Here is a 14,850-nt window from a genome sequence, read left to right as displayed (position 1 = left end):
AAGAGTGAGAAAGGAATGAGTCCTGGTTTTTGAAATATTTCTGAAGTTAAAGACAGAGAGAGAACACCAAACATTCTGGTTCTTTCATAACCAGTATAAAAGAAGCAGCTGATCATCAAGCATAATTTAACTCATAAATATTTTAAATCATTAAAACTACACCTCGTTTTTCAGATTAAAACGACACTTTCAGTCAAACTAAGTAATGTGTAAATAAAGGTGAAATATACTGAATATTTATTCCAATAGTCCACAAAAAGAAATGTAGAAGAGGGAAGGGGCTGCAAAGGGTAACATGCAGGGTTTTCTAGTTCTGGGATATCATGTGAAGTGAAATTTTTTTTCTTGTTGTTTCTGTGCAGGGCCTCATCAAAACCACAGCAATTTTGCCTACTTATGCTTAAAACAGAACTCTGTGCTTTTAAATATTGCACAGGAAACCATACACAAAAAGATATTTAGCAAGTTTATGCATTCAAGGGCTTCATTTAGGGAAAATCTGGGTAGAAACTTGTCTGTGCAACTATTTAATCTCTCTTGTTCACACAGCCAAATTATAGCCTTTATCTACATAATAACGTTGCTTTCTGGAGAGGGAAATATCCTTGGTTTAAAAAGATGGACAAGTCCTATCAAATGGCATGATGACAGCATCCTCATCAGCAGGGGTAGAAGTCTTGGATCCCTCTGCAAAGTTCTACTGTTTTCTTCCTAAATTACTAAGCAAAGTGTTTTTTTTTCACATATATGGAGACATGGGGGTGGTAGCTATAGTTTTTAGATGTCTGCTGAAAGGATGGTACCAGTGAGGCTCAGGACCCTTTCAGATATTGCTGTGTCCTCCCCACTGTCTGATAGCAGTTCTGGCCCCTCTCATCCTACCCTGTTAGGTGGAGCAGTCTCTACTCTTCAGCGTTCTCATCCCAGTTTTCTGTCCCTGCACCTCACCTCAGCCTCTGCTCTGAACCTTGTCCCCCATTCTGTCCATCCTCTAGTTGCTTCCACCCTCCCTCCCCTCCTGGGTCCCGTCAGTCCTTGACAGACACATCCTGTTCCCACCACTTGCCATTAGTGATCTTCTTCCCCAGCCAGATCAGCAAATCTGCCCCTCCTACACCCTTGTGTTGTCAGTCAGCTTCTTCCTTCTTCCTCCACTCACTGCCCAATTTCTGGGTTGACATTGCCTGACCTGGACCTCCAGTGCTTCCCCTCCCATCTGAGCTCCTTTGATGGATCTCTTGCTGTTCCCCAGACTGCTTGTCCTTATCTGGTCACCTCTTGCCCTCTGCTTTCTCCCATCCACTGGTGGGAGAATCAACTTTCTCCCACCTACCAGCCACCACTCAGGTGAACAGGGAATAAAGTCCTGAGGTGCCCAGATCTCCAGCACACACAAAATGCAGCAAACTTTGGACAGGTTTTCACCAGGATGATAACAGATGCTTCCTTGGCAGAAAGTCCATCATGTCTTTGATAGAGTTCACGCTTTCAGTGCAGAGCTTGGAAGTGGTATCAAATGAATGCTCACATAATTTTTTTCAGACGTTAAACATAACTCTTTTTCCATTACTGTGCTTCTCAAATACTACTACTGTTTGGGCTAGGAAGTTTCAAAAAATTCAGCCTGAGGCAGATATCCAGTGTGGAAAATTTCGGTCCAAGTATGAGAAAAGTTATAAGCAACTGAAAACAGGGACTTCTAATGAGAAGTGTCAGACAACATCAGTACTGGAAAGTGCTACCAGCTTGGCCCATAATACTGGCTTTGTTAAAGAGATCACCCAGGCTAACGATTGCTGTATCAAGTTATAGACTAATGCCTTTTGCAACTGCTGACATATACAATCCTTAATGCTCTTTTTGGTTACAATGGTAAACCTGGCAGCAACTGGGAAAGACCCACAAAGCTGGAGAAAAAGTAGAAAACTTGAGGTTTTCTGCTGCGGTTAAGTTACATGACTGGGAACTGTGAAATCTGAATAATATTCTTGGCAATTCCACCAGCTTCCTGAGTGACTTAAGGCTGGCTGAAGGTTAACCTCTTAGTGCCTCAGTTTTTGGGCATTTTTGGATATTTTTGGGACTGTGTTAGTTCCATTTCCCAGGCAGTGCTGGCATGCTGAACTGGCTTTCTGTGTTTTAATGATGCCACACACTAATCTTCTGTAGTTTTTCAACAGAGGGGGAAAATCATATTTCTCAGGTTTGAATCTATCACTTGCATAGTAGGAAGAAAGCAAGTAGGAGTTTACTGGAATAATATGGACACTGCAGTTCTGTTGGGCTCTGTCCTCAGAAGCCCAGAATTGCTGTGTGTCAGCCCTGCAGTGTCACACAAAGTGTTCTGCGGCTCCTGGGAATGGTTTCCTGGCTTTGTTAGAGGAAGTGGGCTGTCTGCTTACAGCTCTTGTCTGGGTCACAGTGACTAAACCTTACAGCAGCATGCCTTTTTAAAGGCTGGGGTTTGTTTTAAATCAGAAACATTCCCATAAGCCTCAACAAATAATGAGGGCGTTCAACGTAATACATGTCCTTTGATCCATGGAAGTCTGGAGATGTCTTGCCAGCAGATGTAGCCCAGTTCACCTGTACGCTAATCTGTTAATGCTGGCAGGAGTTAGGGGATTAATTCTTTTGTGTAATGCTGGAAGTGCTAGTCATAAATGCTCGTAGAAAATACCGGGGGGAGGAGGGGGGAGGGAAGTACTGGGAATCAGGAGAATTTGAATCACATTCATCTATAAACATCCTGGCTTCAGACTCCAGGTATACGATGGGTCAAATTCTCCTTGTTTTGCACCATAGCAAACCACTGGATCTCTCAGTCCAGTTCAGGAATTATTAGCTAATTGCTGAAGGGAAAATAAAAAACTGTTTGAAGGCATCTTCCATTCATGTTAGGTACCAATTGTGTGTATTTTGCAGATGCTCTTGAAACATGCAGATGTCTGTATAACTGTTCATCATGCCATGTGGTATTGTTTGCATAAACTTAATGGAACATATTCTTACAGAATACAATTATTCTGATATATTAAGCTACTCTACAGGTGATTAAATATAACAATGTGTCCTGGGAACAGTTAGCAAAACTGCCAGAATGCAGATAAAAACTGTCATATTAAAATGCAAAAATCAGCATTTATCTTCCCTGTTATCCCTCTGGGGGCCACTATGCACAGTAATGAAAAAATGTCCCTTGAAATAGCATTAGTTTTTAATGAGGCTTTTACCCCTTGAGTCATAATCTCCATTTTATTAATTACAAGCAGAAATGGTTTCCTAGGCCCTGTAACTGCTGAGTACAGGCAGCTTCCAAAGCTGAGCATTCCCAGTCAATGCTCAGACTTGAGCAATTCAGCAGCTGCTGAGCTACAGCAAAGTTAAGGCTGTGAGTTGACTCTCCAGGCTAAGCATATGAAGATACAGCAAGGACATTTGCACATGATAGCTCCTGGGCAGTTCTGTGAGATATTCCATAGCACTTTAACAGTTTGCAATGCTCTGGTTAACAAAAAAGACATCTGTTGCGATGTTTTGCTCGTTATTACTTGGCCCCATGGACACCACTGTGTTTATCTTTCACTCTGGCACTCATCTTCATTCAGAGAGTGAAAAGCCAAACACTAACTACAGGTGCCAGGCTCCAGCTCTGACTCACTTGCCCTGTCCTAGCCTCAGTGGTACTCAGAAAATTCCATAGTGAAGGGACCAAATTCTTGTGTTTCAGTAAAAGCCTCGCTTTTACCTAATTACTTATATCCTACTGAGCTTTTGACCGACAAACTACTCTTGGTTAAAAAAATCTGGCAAATGTGATCTCATCACGGCCTCTACTGATTCTACCAGTGTTCATTCTACCAATGTTGCTGCACACATTTGACATGGGAACTAGTTTATTCTGCAACTTGGGGAAACATCTATTTCTGCAAACTGTCACTCAAGCAGCTGCTTAAAACCTGACAGTGCTGAGATTATTTTTATGATAAAATATTAAATCATCGCCAGCACAAAGGTGTATGGTTCAGGCTGTCAGTCCAAAGTCTCATAGCATGCACCAAAATATGGGGTTCAGGAGGCCAAATGGGAGCTAACAAATCATTACTGAAGTTGGAAAATTAAGTAATCTAAAGCAAGGAAATTTCAAGATAGGTTGACCTCACCAGCTCCAAGCCTCCCTTCCCTTTTCTAAATTCAGTTTATCTTTCCTCATCCCTGTGGCCCAGGTTATTTCATCTCTGCATTTTATGCTGGTGGCTTTCTCTCAGGTAATGCCTGAATATTGAAAGGGAGAGGAGAGGAGGAGGGAGAGCAGCTGACAGTTCTATGTTTTAGTGCCAAAACTGAATCTTTGTGGACTTTCTCAAACCCATAAAGGAACACCCTGTGCTAACATTCAACTGAGAAGCCGTATCAAGTCTTTTCTGATCATCTGTGTCTTACAGTTTTTCAGAGCTTGGCCATTTTGAGACAGATTTTCAGAGCCACCTCTGTTATTTACAAAGGCACGGCATCAAACCCAAGAAACACTGGAGCTTCTTGGAGAAAGGTTTGCCAGTGATTTTTAAATGGGCTAACTCATTTATTTTTTTCCTAGCCTTTTTCCTGGAAATTGATGCACTGTTTGGTTAAAATATTTCATAGAGCAAAATCCAGCCTGAGTCAGACAGGATGGGAACAGTCATCACTAATGATTGAAATTTGGCAGGACGGTAAATAGCAGAGTTCAGATGTCGCTACTATTCAGTCTTAATTATAGCTGGGGCCACCAAACTGTCCTACACAATAAATTGTGCTAAGTCCCATTTCACAGCTTGAAAGCCTCTGATTTTTGTAAGAGCAGGTTGGCAGTAGAGTCCTTCACAAACGCAACACACAGAGGTCAGACAGGAGCTGCTGGTGGTGGCATTCAGGAGGGCTGACTTCAGATCTCCCCTGTAACCATACACTGTCCTTGATTTTGCTTGGCTCCATAATACTTCCTCTCTCTCGGCCACATCACTATCCCATGGTTTTCTTCACTGTTGTTGCTCTCTGGCTTCTCTTACCCTTCTACTCCTTCTTTGACTTCTCTTCCCACAGTATTTCTGCCTCTACTGTTACACTTTCTCTGGATATCTGAATTACTGGGTGTTTAAACCCCCAGCCCTGAATGAGGGTTGACATACGGATGATGTCTACAACCAGGCAAGAAAGATCCGCCTAATTGGTTTTCTACCAGGGTCTGGCCAGCCTTAGGTGGGAACTGATGAGCAGATCCCCACCAGGTGTCCCCATCTTCCACATTAACCTAGAGATGGGACAAGAAGACACCTCTAAGAGCTGCCTTTACTTGCAGTTGGGTTAGCAAGGCTGCCTACACAGTGAGTGTACTGTGTGAGGGTTCTGGCTATCGGAAGGGCTCCCCAGCTCTTCATGCCAAGTGGAGTTCCTAGGATGGCAGGGCCAGAACATGAAGCTGTCTCTGAGTCCTTGCTATATAACTGGGCTTATGGCCTAGCTGCTCCCATCATCCACAGCTTGGCTCCTCACCCAACTCTCTCCCTTCTTCACGTCCCCTGTGGTGGGTGAGTACATGGATTTGTTCCTCCCTCTGGTTGTCTGGCACTTTGGATCTCTGGCGTTTGATGTGGGAGAAGAAGGAGGAGTTTGGCTGCTGGTCTGCCTGGTAATGGTAATATCATTCTATGTCAGGGAAGCGGTCAGCAGAACATCTGACTCCCAGAGAGTTTAACTCAGATTGGCTGCTTTAGAGGAGAGGTATGATTTCCATTCCAGAAGGCAACAGTGCTAGGTACATATTGTCCCCCTATTGTGACCCTCCTCACCTTAAGTTTCTTGATATCTGGTTGGCCTCGGGAGCCAGAAGGAGAGAGGCTGAGTTGCTTTCTTGGTGGCTGTGTCAGGAAGAGCTGGAAGCCTGGTCTGGTGCCTGTAGGACTTGTTTATATGTCACATTCCACGTGGTATAGGAAAGTAACATCACATATGATTGTAGCCTCTGGTTAGTGATGCTTGGCAGATATATGATTCAATTGCACCATATTTATGTTGTTGGACAAGTCTTAATTAAGAACATTTTGATTTTTCCACCAGTCTTCTCAGGAAGTTCACCATGCCCACATCCAGATCTGAATTATTTAAGCCCTGCCACAAAAGTAATTTTTTTGGTTAGTTTGAATGTATCTAGGCTGGATGTGAGATTTTCCAAAGTGACTTCATCTCCTAGTAGGGAACAAGTATGAGCTTTTGTCATGTGTTCTGAAGCCTAGCTGAAGAGCTGGGCAGCAGCTCTCTGCTGGAACCAGCAGCAAGGGCTGGGGCTGTACTCCATGAAAGGTGCTGCTGCACTGTGAGATTTTCTTTTTTTTTATTTATTTTTTATTTTTACTTCTTTCTAGAGGAGTTGGCAGGAGCACTTGCAAACCCTCCTGAGCCCAACAGCAAAGGCTGAAAGTTTCAGTCTGAGTGGGTTCTGACTTGTCACCTGGAACTAATGGGGAAAAAAATACACCATTAGTTTGGCAGGCTAGGTAGAGATGCTCGACCTTCAACTCTTTGTTTCTTCTATTTTTGCCTTAAAGCAGCTGTGGCAGCAAAGCAGGGTGTGGATCCATCTAGCTTTAGCCAAACATGGCCTAGTGGGATGGAGATCTGGACTTCACAGGCCAGACTGCTTATCAAAGCAAAAAATGTAACCAGGTTGCCAAGCCCAAACTCAGAAGCAAGCTCCAAAACATCACAGGGCTTTTTTAAAACCACAAGGTGTTTCTCAGTTGTTTCCTCTGGGCACTGAGTTTTTATTCCATTTTCAAGTAGAAACCAAGAGAAACATACTCATTCTAGAAAAAAAAAAAAAAAATGAAAAGATTACATTAACATGAATATTCAATTCCAAAATATTAAGAAGTAAACCTAAAGTTATGAACTCTCAGAAAAACTCTAGAAATAACTAATTTCAATTTCAAAACCCTTTAAGGTATAAATGGAATATTTTTGATAAAGCAGCTCTGACTTGTTCTAACACATTCATACATGCATGCTTTGGGCTAAGACTAAAAGACTTGGATTACAAACCCTCATATGTATGTGGTTTTCTTTTTTTTACCTTCACAGCTTTTTTTGGGAAATACCTCAATGAATATAATGGCAGCTACATCCCTCCTGGGTGGAGAGAGTGGGTTGGATTAGTGAAGAACTCTCGCTTCTATAATTACACCATTTCTCGCAATGGTAACAAAGAGAAGCATGGATTTGATTATGCAAAGGTATTTTCCAGACACATCAATGCCACATCATTAATCCATAGAAAAATAACTTTCAGATCACTGATTAACCAGATAATTAATTAACCAACTACAACCAAGAAATTTGAGATGTCATTTTCTCTACAGGGCATTGCAGATCTAATTCTATGTGAGACTATTAATTGTGCAATGGAAAGAAGGTGATCCCAGTGGAGGGGGGGGGATTGCCCCCTTCCTCTCTCTGCTAGAAAGGGATGGTTTGGTGGCAGAAGCAAATAGTAAATAAAGGCCTTTCCCTAAAATAATTGTGCACCTTCTACTACAGAACTGTAAAGTTAGCTGAGTGTTCTCAGTTATTACCCACATAAGAAAACTTAGCTGAAGGTTGTTTTCATTAATCAGAACACACCAAAAATAAGGCTGTGCAAATAGATAAGCACGAGAACATGGCTGCTGCAAAAAATTGAGAGCTTCGTTGTGCTTTTGACAAAGTTTGGAAGCACATCATAGTGACCTGCCCACCACGGTGAAGTTTCTCTGAAAGGCTGAAGAGAGCAGATCACAGACTTTCCAGCCTGCAGAAATCAGTATCTGGATTTTCCTCAGACTGTAGCTCGTGGAAGACGATACAAATGTTGCAGCTGTGGTTTCTGACCCATGTAATGAGATTTTATTGGAAACTCACGATGCCTGTTTCTGATTTCCCCACCTGTAGAAATTACATGATACTGATTGTGTATTTAGAAAGAGGGGAAAAAAAAAGAAAATGGAGAACATTGGTTAGTTCAACATTCCTTGCACACCCTGTGTATGTAGCTAGAATAAAAAGGGCAATAGGAGGGAGTGGGTTCTTTGAGAGAGCCATCATACAGGCATTTCACTTGAACAGGACACAAACCCACCAATTACCCCAATCCCTTGTGCTCATTAGCTGTTTTGAAAACCAAAAGGTCGCTTGCTGTTTCCTCCATAGCCTTGGAGGGATGGTGGCAGCCAGGGCTACTTGGTGTGCTCCATGAGGGGGCACAGGGCAGGGGGGCCAGGAGCAGGGAGGTCACAGCTGGCTGGCTTGTCCTGGCACTGACATGCGACACAGACATTGTCCCTCAGGCTGTGCTTTTGCAGCTGTTCCAGGCCTTGGATCCACACCATACGATTAGTCATGCCTGGAAGTGCTTGAAATGACAAACATTGTCCCAGCACTTTCTCAATGAAGCTCACACTAGACCTCCAGGCCAACAGTGAATACTCCAAGGTGGCAGGTGGTCTAATTTAAGTTTTCATCTTTTTTTTTCTGAGTTCTATTTCCTCCCTTCCCCTTGTAGGCTTGCATTTGCCACCTTGGCTGTGGATTAAGCCAATTTATTAGTGAGTCACAACCTTAATCTCAGCAGCTGTACTGCTTAAAGTTGCGCAGTTAAATGAGCAGAGCCTGAAGGAATTCAACAGCTCATTGCATTTGTATTTGCAATTTCTTTAATAAAGATTTTTGCAATCTGTTGCCTGCTGCTGCTTTCTTCTACTTTGTACGTATGCAAAAGTATGCTCTGAACCAAGAGCACACAAGAAGTGTTTATATAAACAGAAAACCAACGTAGGATTCAATGATTTCTTGCAGCTAGGAGAGATTGCCTAGTGAAAGTGTCTTATCAGTGAAATTGAAGAGACATAGCTTTGTCAGCATAGCCTGTCATTTTACATTTTGCTTAGCACTATATTACAAAATCTGCTAATCATATTTACTTAAGTCCTTCTGTTGTATCTGATTTGCAAAATACTGTCTCATTTTATGTGGCAACACTTGCTTAGGAAAGTAATTACTCCTCAGTCTCCCCAGTGCTCCCTCAAATCACACAGCCCTTTGATAGTGTGTTTTTATCTCCTGATCTGTGCTTTGATGAGGACTTGAAAATAACATCATAAAATGGTACTATGTGATCTAATTAATCATGTACTTTGTAACTTTTGCTTTGTGTGAATTGTATGTTCCAGGACTACTTCACAGACCTAATCACTAATGAAAGCATTAATTACTTCAGAATGTCCAAGAGGATATATCCACATAGGCCCATAATGATGGTCATCAGCCATGCGGCGCCCCATGGCCCCGAGGACTCGGCACCACAGTTCTCAGAGCTCTACCCAAATGCTTCACAGCATATGTAAGTCAAACTCATACCTTGCCAGACCCATTCCTTGTAGCTGCTTCTTGTGAGGAATTTGTTTGTGGAGATGGTGCAGGAACAGAGAATTCAAATGGAAGTGACTCACAATAAGTGGGGAGCGTTTGCGTGTTTCTTTTGCTATCCTTTCTCCTTTTGGGAAGGACAGTGACAGCTCTGACCATTATGAGAGCAGAGAGAAGCTCTTTTTCTCCTGGGAAGTTGTGGGAGACTAAAAGGTCAGTATTTAGCTTTGTAAGGGCAGTGTCTTACAGTACCCTGAAAATATGTAGACACAGGTCAGGATCTATTGGAAAGATATTACTTCCTTTGTCTTCCTCTAAGCTATGCGCTTCCTGGGCTCTAACTGAGTGCATTGAGAGTAAAAACACCCTTTTGTAGCTTTTGAGAGCACCAGATTTGTTTATATGCTAGATACTGGCAGATTCCCGAAGTAGCCTATTAGATTGTATTCTTAAATAACATGCTTAATCTTTTCTGGTGATTATGCTATAATAAAAGAAAGAATTTTTCATTTAATTTCTAGAACTGAAACAAGTTCCAGGCAAAAATTTGAGGATAGTCCTGGATTATATGTTTTGCTTTATACCTTGAATATTCTGTGTCCTTTTCCTCACAGTGAGGTATTATGGAAGGTTTCCATTGCCCTTCTGTCTACCATGGGCATGTAGACTACTCTTTCCATTCGTGATTAAACAGTGTCTTTGCACTGCTTTCCATACAGAAAAAAAAAAAAAAAAAAAATCTTAATAAAATTTTTTAGCTGAATTGTACATTGATTTGGCCCCTGAAAAGGAGGAGGAATCTGCTTCATCGCACGGTGGAAAAGCTCCTTGGTCTACAAATGGCATTTTGGTCACTCTGCAGCAGCTCACATGCAGGGATGGATTTTGCAGTCACATTTACTACTTCAAGATTACAAGGAGTAACAGTTACTGCATAAACTGATCACTAGTTTGGGCCAGAAAGAGATTTGCTGTTCACGGCACATCGTTAAATATTTATTAGTTCGTATTTTTTCATCCTCATATTGATTGCTACTTTCTAGATATGTTACTTCAGTTGACTTTTCATTCTTAACTGTATTTTTCTTATCCTATATTCCAAACAATCCCACGTTCCTGAGACTAGACTTTGCAAATAATGCAGACCAGACAGCAATGTTTCACAGATACTTAGAAATTCAGGGTACTTTCTACCTGTATACAAAAGTGACAAGGTTGAGATCTTAGTTTGCAAACATTCTCTTGAAATTCATTCTTAAGTAATCATCCTGAGGAATTGTTATCACCTTTTTAATGTCCTAAAGGTACAATAAGGTAAGTATGAACACAGAAAACCTGTCATATTGGGTTATAGGAGAGAAGTTTCTAACTCTGTATCCTGAATTATGTCTTCTAGCAGAAAGGAGAAGGGAATGCTTGGTGGGGGGCGGGGGGGACAAATCTGAAAATCACCAGTTTAGGTGCAGTATCCAGGCCACTGTACCCTGTTCTCTTTGCATCTGTCTGATCTCTTTTTGAAGCGTGGTGGCAGCCCCACTGTGTTTCAGTGACAAGTTCCACAGTGTCACCCCACACATTAGGGACACAGGAATAGCTTTTCTTCTAAACCTGAAGCTTACCCAGGCCACCCATGTCCTGTACTTCTCATCCTCTGAGGAACAACAAATTGTCACTACATCAAATTTAAAAGACCTCTCCGATGTCTTTCAGTCACTCCCTTTCATAGCAAGAGAGTTATATCTAATTGTTCTTGCTCTGTTCAGCAGATTGCTTCCCATTTTTTGGAACACATTGCTTGGCCCCAGGCAAGCCAGCCTGTCTGCTGGGGGACCATTCATCATAGGAGGGCAGGATTCAAACTGCTTCTGCTTAGCTATGGGGACTGTCTGGAACAAAAGCACTGAATCATTGTATCTTACCCTACCTCTCCCTAGGCCAAAGCAACTCATTTTAGGCTTTGTGCTCACTGATTTCTGATAAAAGAGTACTTGTAGGAACTTGTATTGGTTTATTATGCTCCTGACAATACTACTTGATGTTTTCAGCCTGTTCTCCAGCGTATGCTGCTAGAACCAATGGGTTTAGTTAGTTTCCAAAATTTTGACCCTCTCTTTTCCACCTTATACAGGCTGCATGCTACCTGCAAAGCACAAGTGAAGTCCCTAGTTATCTGTTTGCAGGCTTAGCTTCATTTGAGTACTTGAGTACTTGTGTAAATTAATTTTTATTTGCATTGACTCCTGGGGTCCAAATATATTGCTCTGCTGGGCTACTTGTGAGGGGTAACCCAGAACAGGAGACTCAGCTGTGCCTTTTCTGTCTTCTGCTGTTTTTGATTCCTGGGCAACATTCTTGCAAAGAGTTTTTTCTGTAGTGACCTCAAGAGATCCTTGCTGGGTTGTTTTGTATTTCTTGTTGCACTGACTGACAGCACATGTTAGAGTTCAGTTTGCAGACTAAGAAATGAAACAAACAGAAGATAAACTGCTAAATTCAGTAGCTGAAGCCTCCAATAACTGATTTCTCTAGCAAAAATATTCACATTGTGCTCTAAAAGATATAAGAAGTTTAGTTCTCACAGAAATATTTGGTGCTCCCTGTGAAAACAGCGCAAGAATAATAAAATCCCTCCTGCCAAGGTTTATGTAATTTGAAGATTTAACCCTTAGGTTTTCTTCCTTAGTGGTCAAGCACTATTTGAATCTTTTTCTTTCCAAACTTGGGTGGCAGCCATCTGACCTTGGATTTTGTTTTTAAAAATGTAGTTGTTGTATCATACTACTGTAATGCTTACCTCCAACAAAAGAAGGGAAATGAGGTCAAAAGCCCTTCATTGCTTTACAAACTGAGACGGAAGGTTATGCCTACAAACCAAGGATTACAATAGTCTATGTCACTCGCATATGGGGGAGGCTTTGCTTGGAAGGACGGCAGCTGAAGCACAGCCTTAAAATATTTGACATTACTTTGCTGGTAAACTGCCTGTCATTTGATTGAAATACTACTTTTATAAATTAATTTTAAAAAAAGAAAACAAAACACCACCCAAACCAGAAACTAAAAATTTTTCCAGAAACTGTTCCATCAGGCAGCCAAGGAGGAAAACTCTGACTCTGAGGATGTTCTAATGAAAGTTTCAACTCTCAGTCATGCTCAGGGCCTCTGGCACTTCAACTTCCAGTGTGACCCATCTTAGGAGACCTGCAAATCAGAGCTGAGCTGTTTATAAGCTGTGAAGCAAACAAACATTAGAAGCAAAAACCTGTGGGAGGCAAGTTTACTGAAGAATGTAAAAATGGGAATCTGAAACACTGCTGGCTGTGCTGAGCTAAATATCCTTGGATGGGCACAAGGACAACCAGATTTTATGGTGATCTGGGAGTGATATGATTAAGAGATAAATATTCTAGGAGGAGCAGCTATAAGTGGCCTCTGGGAAGAGGTCAGAAAGCTTCCCAAAGTAATGCGAGGAAAGGCAGATGATAGGAAAGGCAGAGCTCTACTTTTCTGTTTAAAAATAGTACAGAAGGTGCTGAACAACAAGGTCTGGTGGTAAGGGTATGTTTGCAGGGGTGAAGCCTTCATTGCTCCTCAGAGCAATGCTGCTGCACCTCCTGGTCCCCAGAGCTGCCTGAACTATGAACCTGGGCAGTGAAGTGGATGCGTTCAGGGTGCCTTCTAGTTACTGAGGCTGAGTCTCAAACATCTGCCCTTTAAGACGGGGTTTCTTGTCGTGTGGACACTTACCCATTAGAGTGGGCTCATGTGTTTGCATCAATAATAAATCCTGACATGTCAATGTGTCTTGTCACTGCTGGCCTGAGGCCCGCTTGGGCTCCTGATTTGCAGATAAACCATCAAAATCATCACATGCATCGTTGTCAGGGTCCTTCCATAACCTACAGAACTGTTTGTTAGCCCCACCGTGGGCTTTCCTGATGATGTTTAGAGAGGTGACAAAAAGGCAGTGAAGGCAATTTCCATGGTGAAGTGTGAACAAAATAACGCACGTTGATGCAGAGACATTAAGCACTAACAGAACCAAAACTTCAGGTCATTCCTCTCCTGAGGAGACTGCAATCTAAGGCTGAGGAAAGCTAATACTAGTTGTTTATTTGCTTTTGCAAATGTATACATAAAATGGGAAATTCTCTGTAAACTTACTACACAAGCGAATGTAAACTACACAAGTGAAAGATTAAGAAATCTCAGGCTGAAATATTGTTATCATTCTGAGAATCTCTTTATGGGAAGGTGCACAACTGGGTTCAGTGTTTGTTGTTGTTAAGTATTTAGGGAATTTTTTGTTAATTAAACTAGGGGTATCAATTTGGACATATTGCAGTGTCCTGCCCACTGCCAGAACAGACCTGTTATGGAATGCCAAGAAGTGTCTCCGTGTCGTAAGTTCTCCGCATCATGTGTTGGGCAAATGTAAGCCAGCAATTGAGAGACCTAGATTTGCCCAAGCCGGTATAGCCTACAAGAATGGCAAATTCAAGAATGCACCTTTTTAGCAGAGTAATCATCTGCTCTCTCAATCCTTACCCTCTCTACAGATTTAATATTCATGTAGTACGTTGCTGGTCATTTTAGAACCAACATACATGAAGTGGAGCACTTTGTTCCTTGTTTTTGTTATGTATAAAATGAACTCTCAGTCACTCTCCTGGCACATGTTCAGAAGTTTAAATGCTTTACTATTTGCCGATTAACTACCAAGAATGGCCTTGAAATTAAAAACTGTTCCTCACTGTGCTCTGGGGCAGCATCTGAGTTGCTCAGGAGCAGCCCAGCAAAGACCGACAGGCAGAGGCCAGCAAAAACCTTGCCAAAATTAGAAACCATGGACAACCTGAAAATAATGAGGTATCCGGATCAACAAATGTGCTCAAGACAAGAGCATTTGTGACTGAGAAGAGGCAACAGAAGACATAGTACCTTTCTTCAATCTTATATTCTCAGTGGTAAGAGGAATCAAGGAAATGTAGATGTCGGTGTTACTTTACAGCAGCACTTGTCAATACAGAGCAAAGCTCTTCCCAAAAATGGAAAAATGGAAGCAGTGACAGACTGTGCCATGATAGTTTTCAGGGTCTTATAACAACTGAACATTTAGTTAATGCCTCCTACTGCTTCAAGAAAAAAAATACTGTGATAAACATTTATCACTGAGAAGGAAGAGGTCTGTCTACTTGGAAAGGTGTCCAGAAATCAAGCAATATTCTTCCCACAACTCACCTCTGTTGCATTTGATTCGGGGTTTTTTGTACCACCCAAAAAAAAGACAGATCTGAGGGCAACATCAAGTCTTGTGCCCGACAAGCAGTGTGGTTCGGGTGGGTTTCTGCAAGGCAGAGCATAGAGGCATGTGGGGAACACAGGTGAGCTTGGGGGGATTTTAGTTCCTTTCTG

The 14,850-nt window shown here is 41.9% G+C and overlaps 1 protein-coding gene across 1 annotated transcript in view; it reads left to right on the top strand.

Annotated features, from left to right (window-relative positions):
* The window catches only part of SULF1 (sulfatase 1), a 52,858-nt gene that overhangs the window by 10,636 nt on the left and 27,372 nt on the right, over positions 1-14,850 (top strand). The window contains 2 exon segments of the mRNA XM_008942185.1: positions 7,117-7,268; positions 9,240-9,409. Of these exon segments, the coding sequence (XP_008940433.1) occupies positions 7,117-7,268; positions 9,240-9,409 (322 nt within the window).

The sequence above is a fragment of the Merops nubicus genome, unplaced genomic scaffold (genome assembly GCF_000691845.1).
Source record: "Merops nubicus isolate BGI_N331 unplaced genomic scaffold, ASM69184v1 scaffold10336, whole genome shotgun sequence".
Taxonomy (NCBI): Eukaryota; Metazoa; Chordata; class Aves; order Coraciiformes; family Meropidae; genus Merops; species Merops nubicus.
Note: the sequence above shows the minus strand (reverse complement) of the source record. Positions and strands in the feature narration are given on the sequence as shown.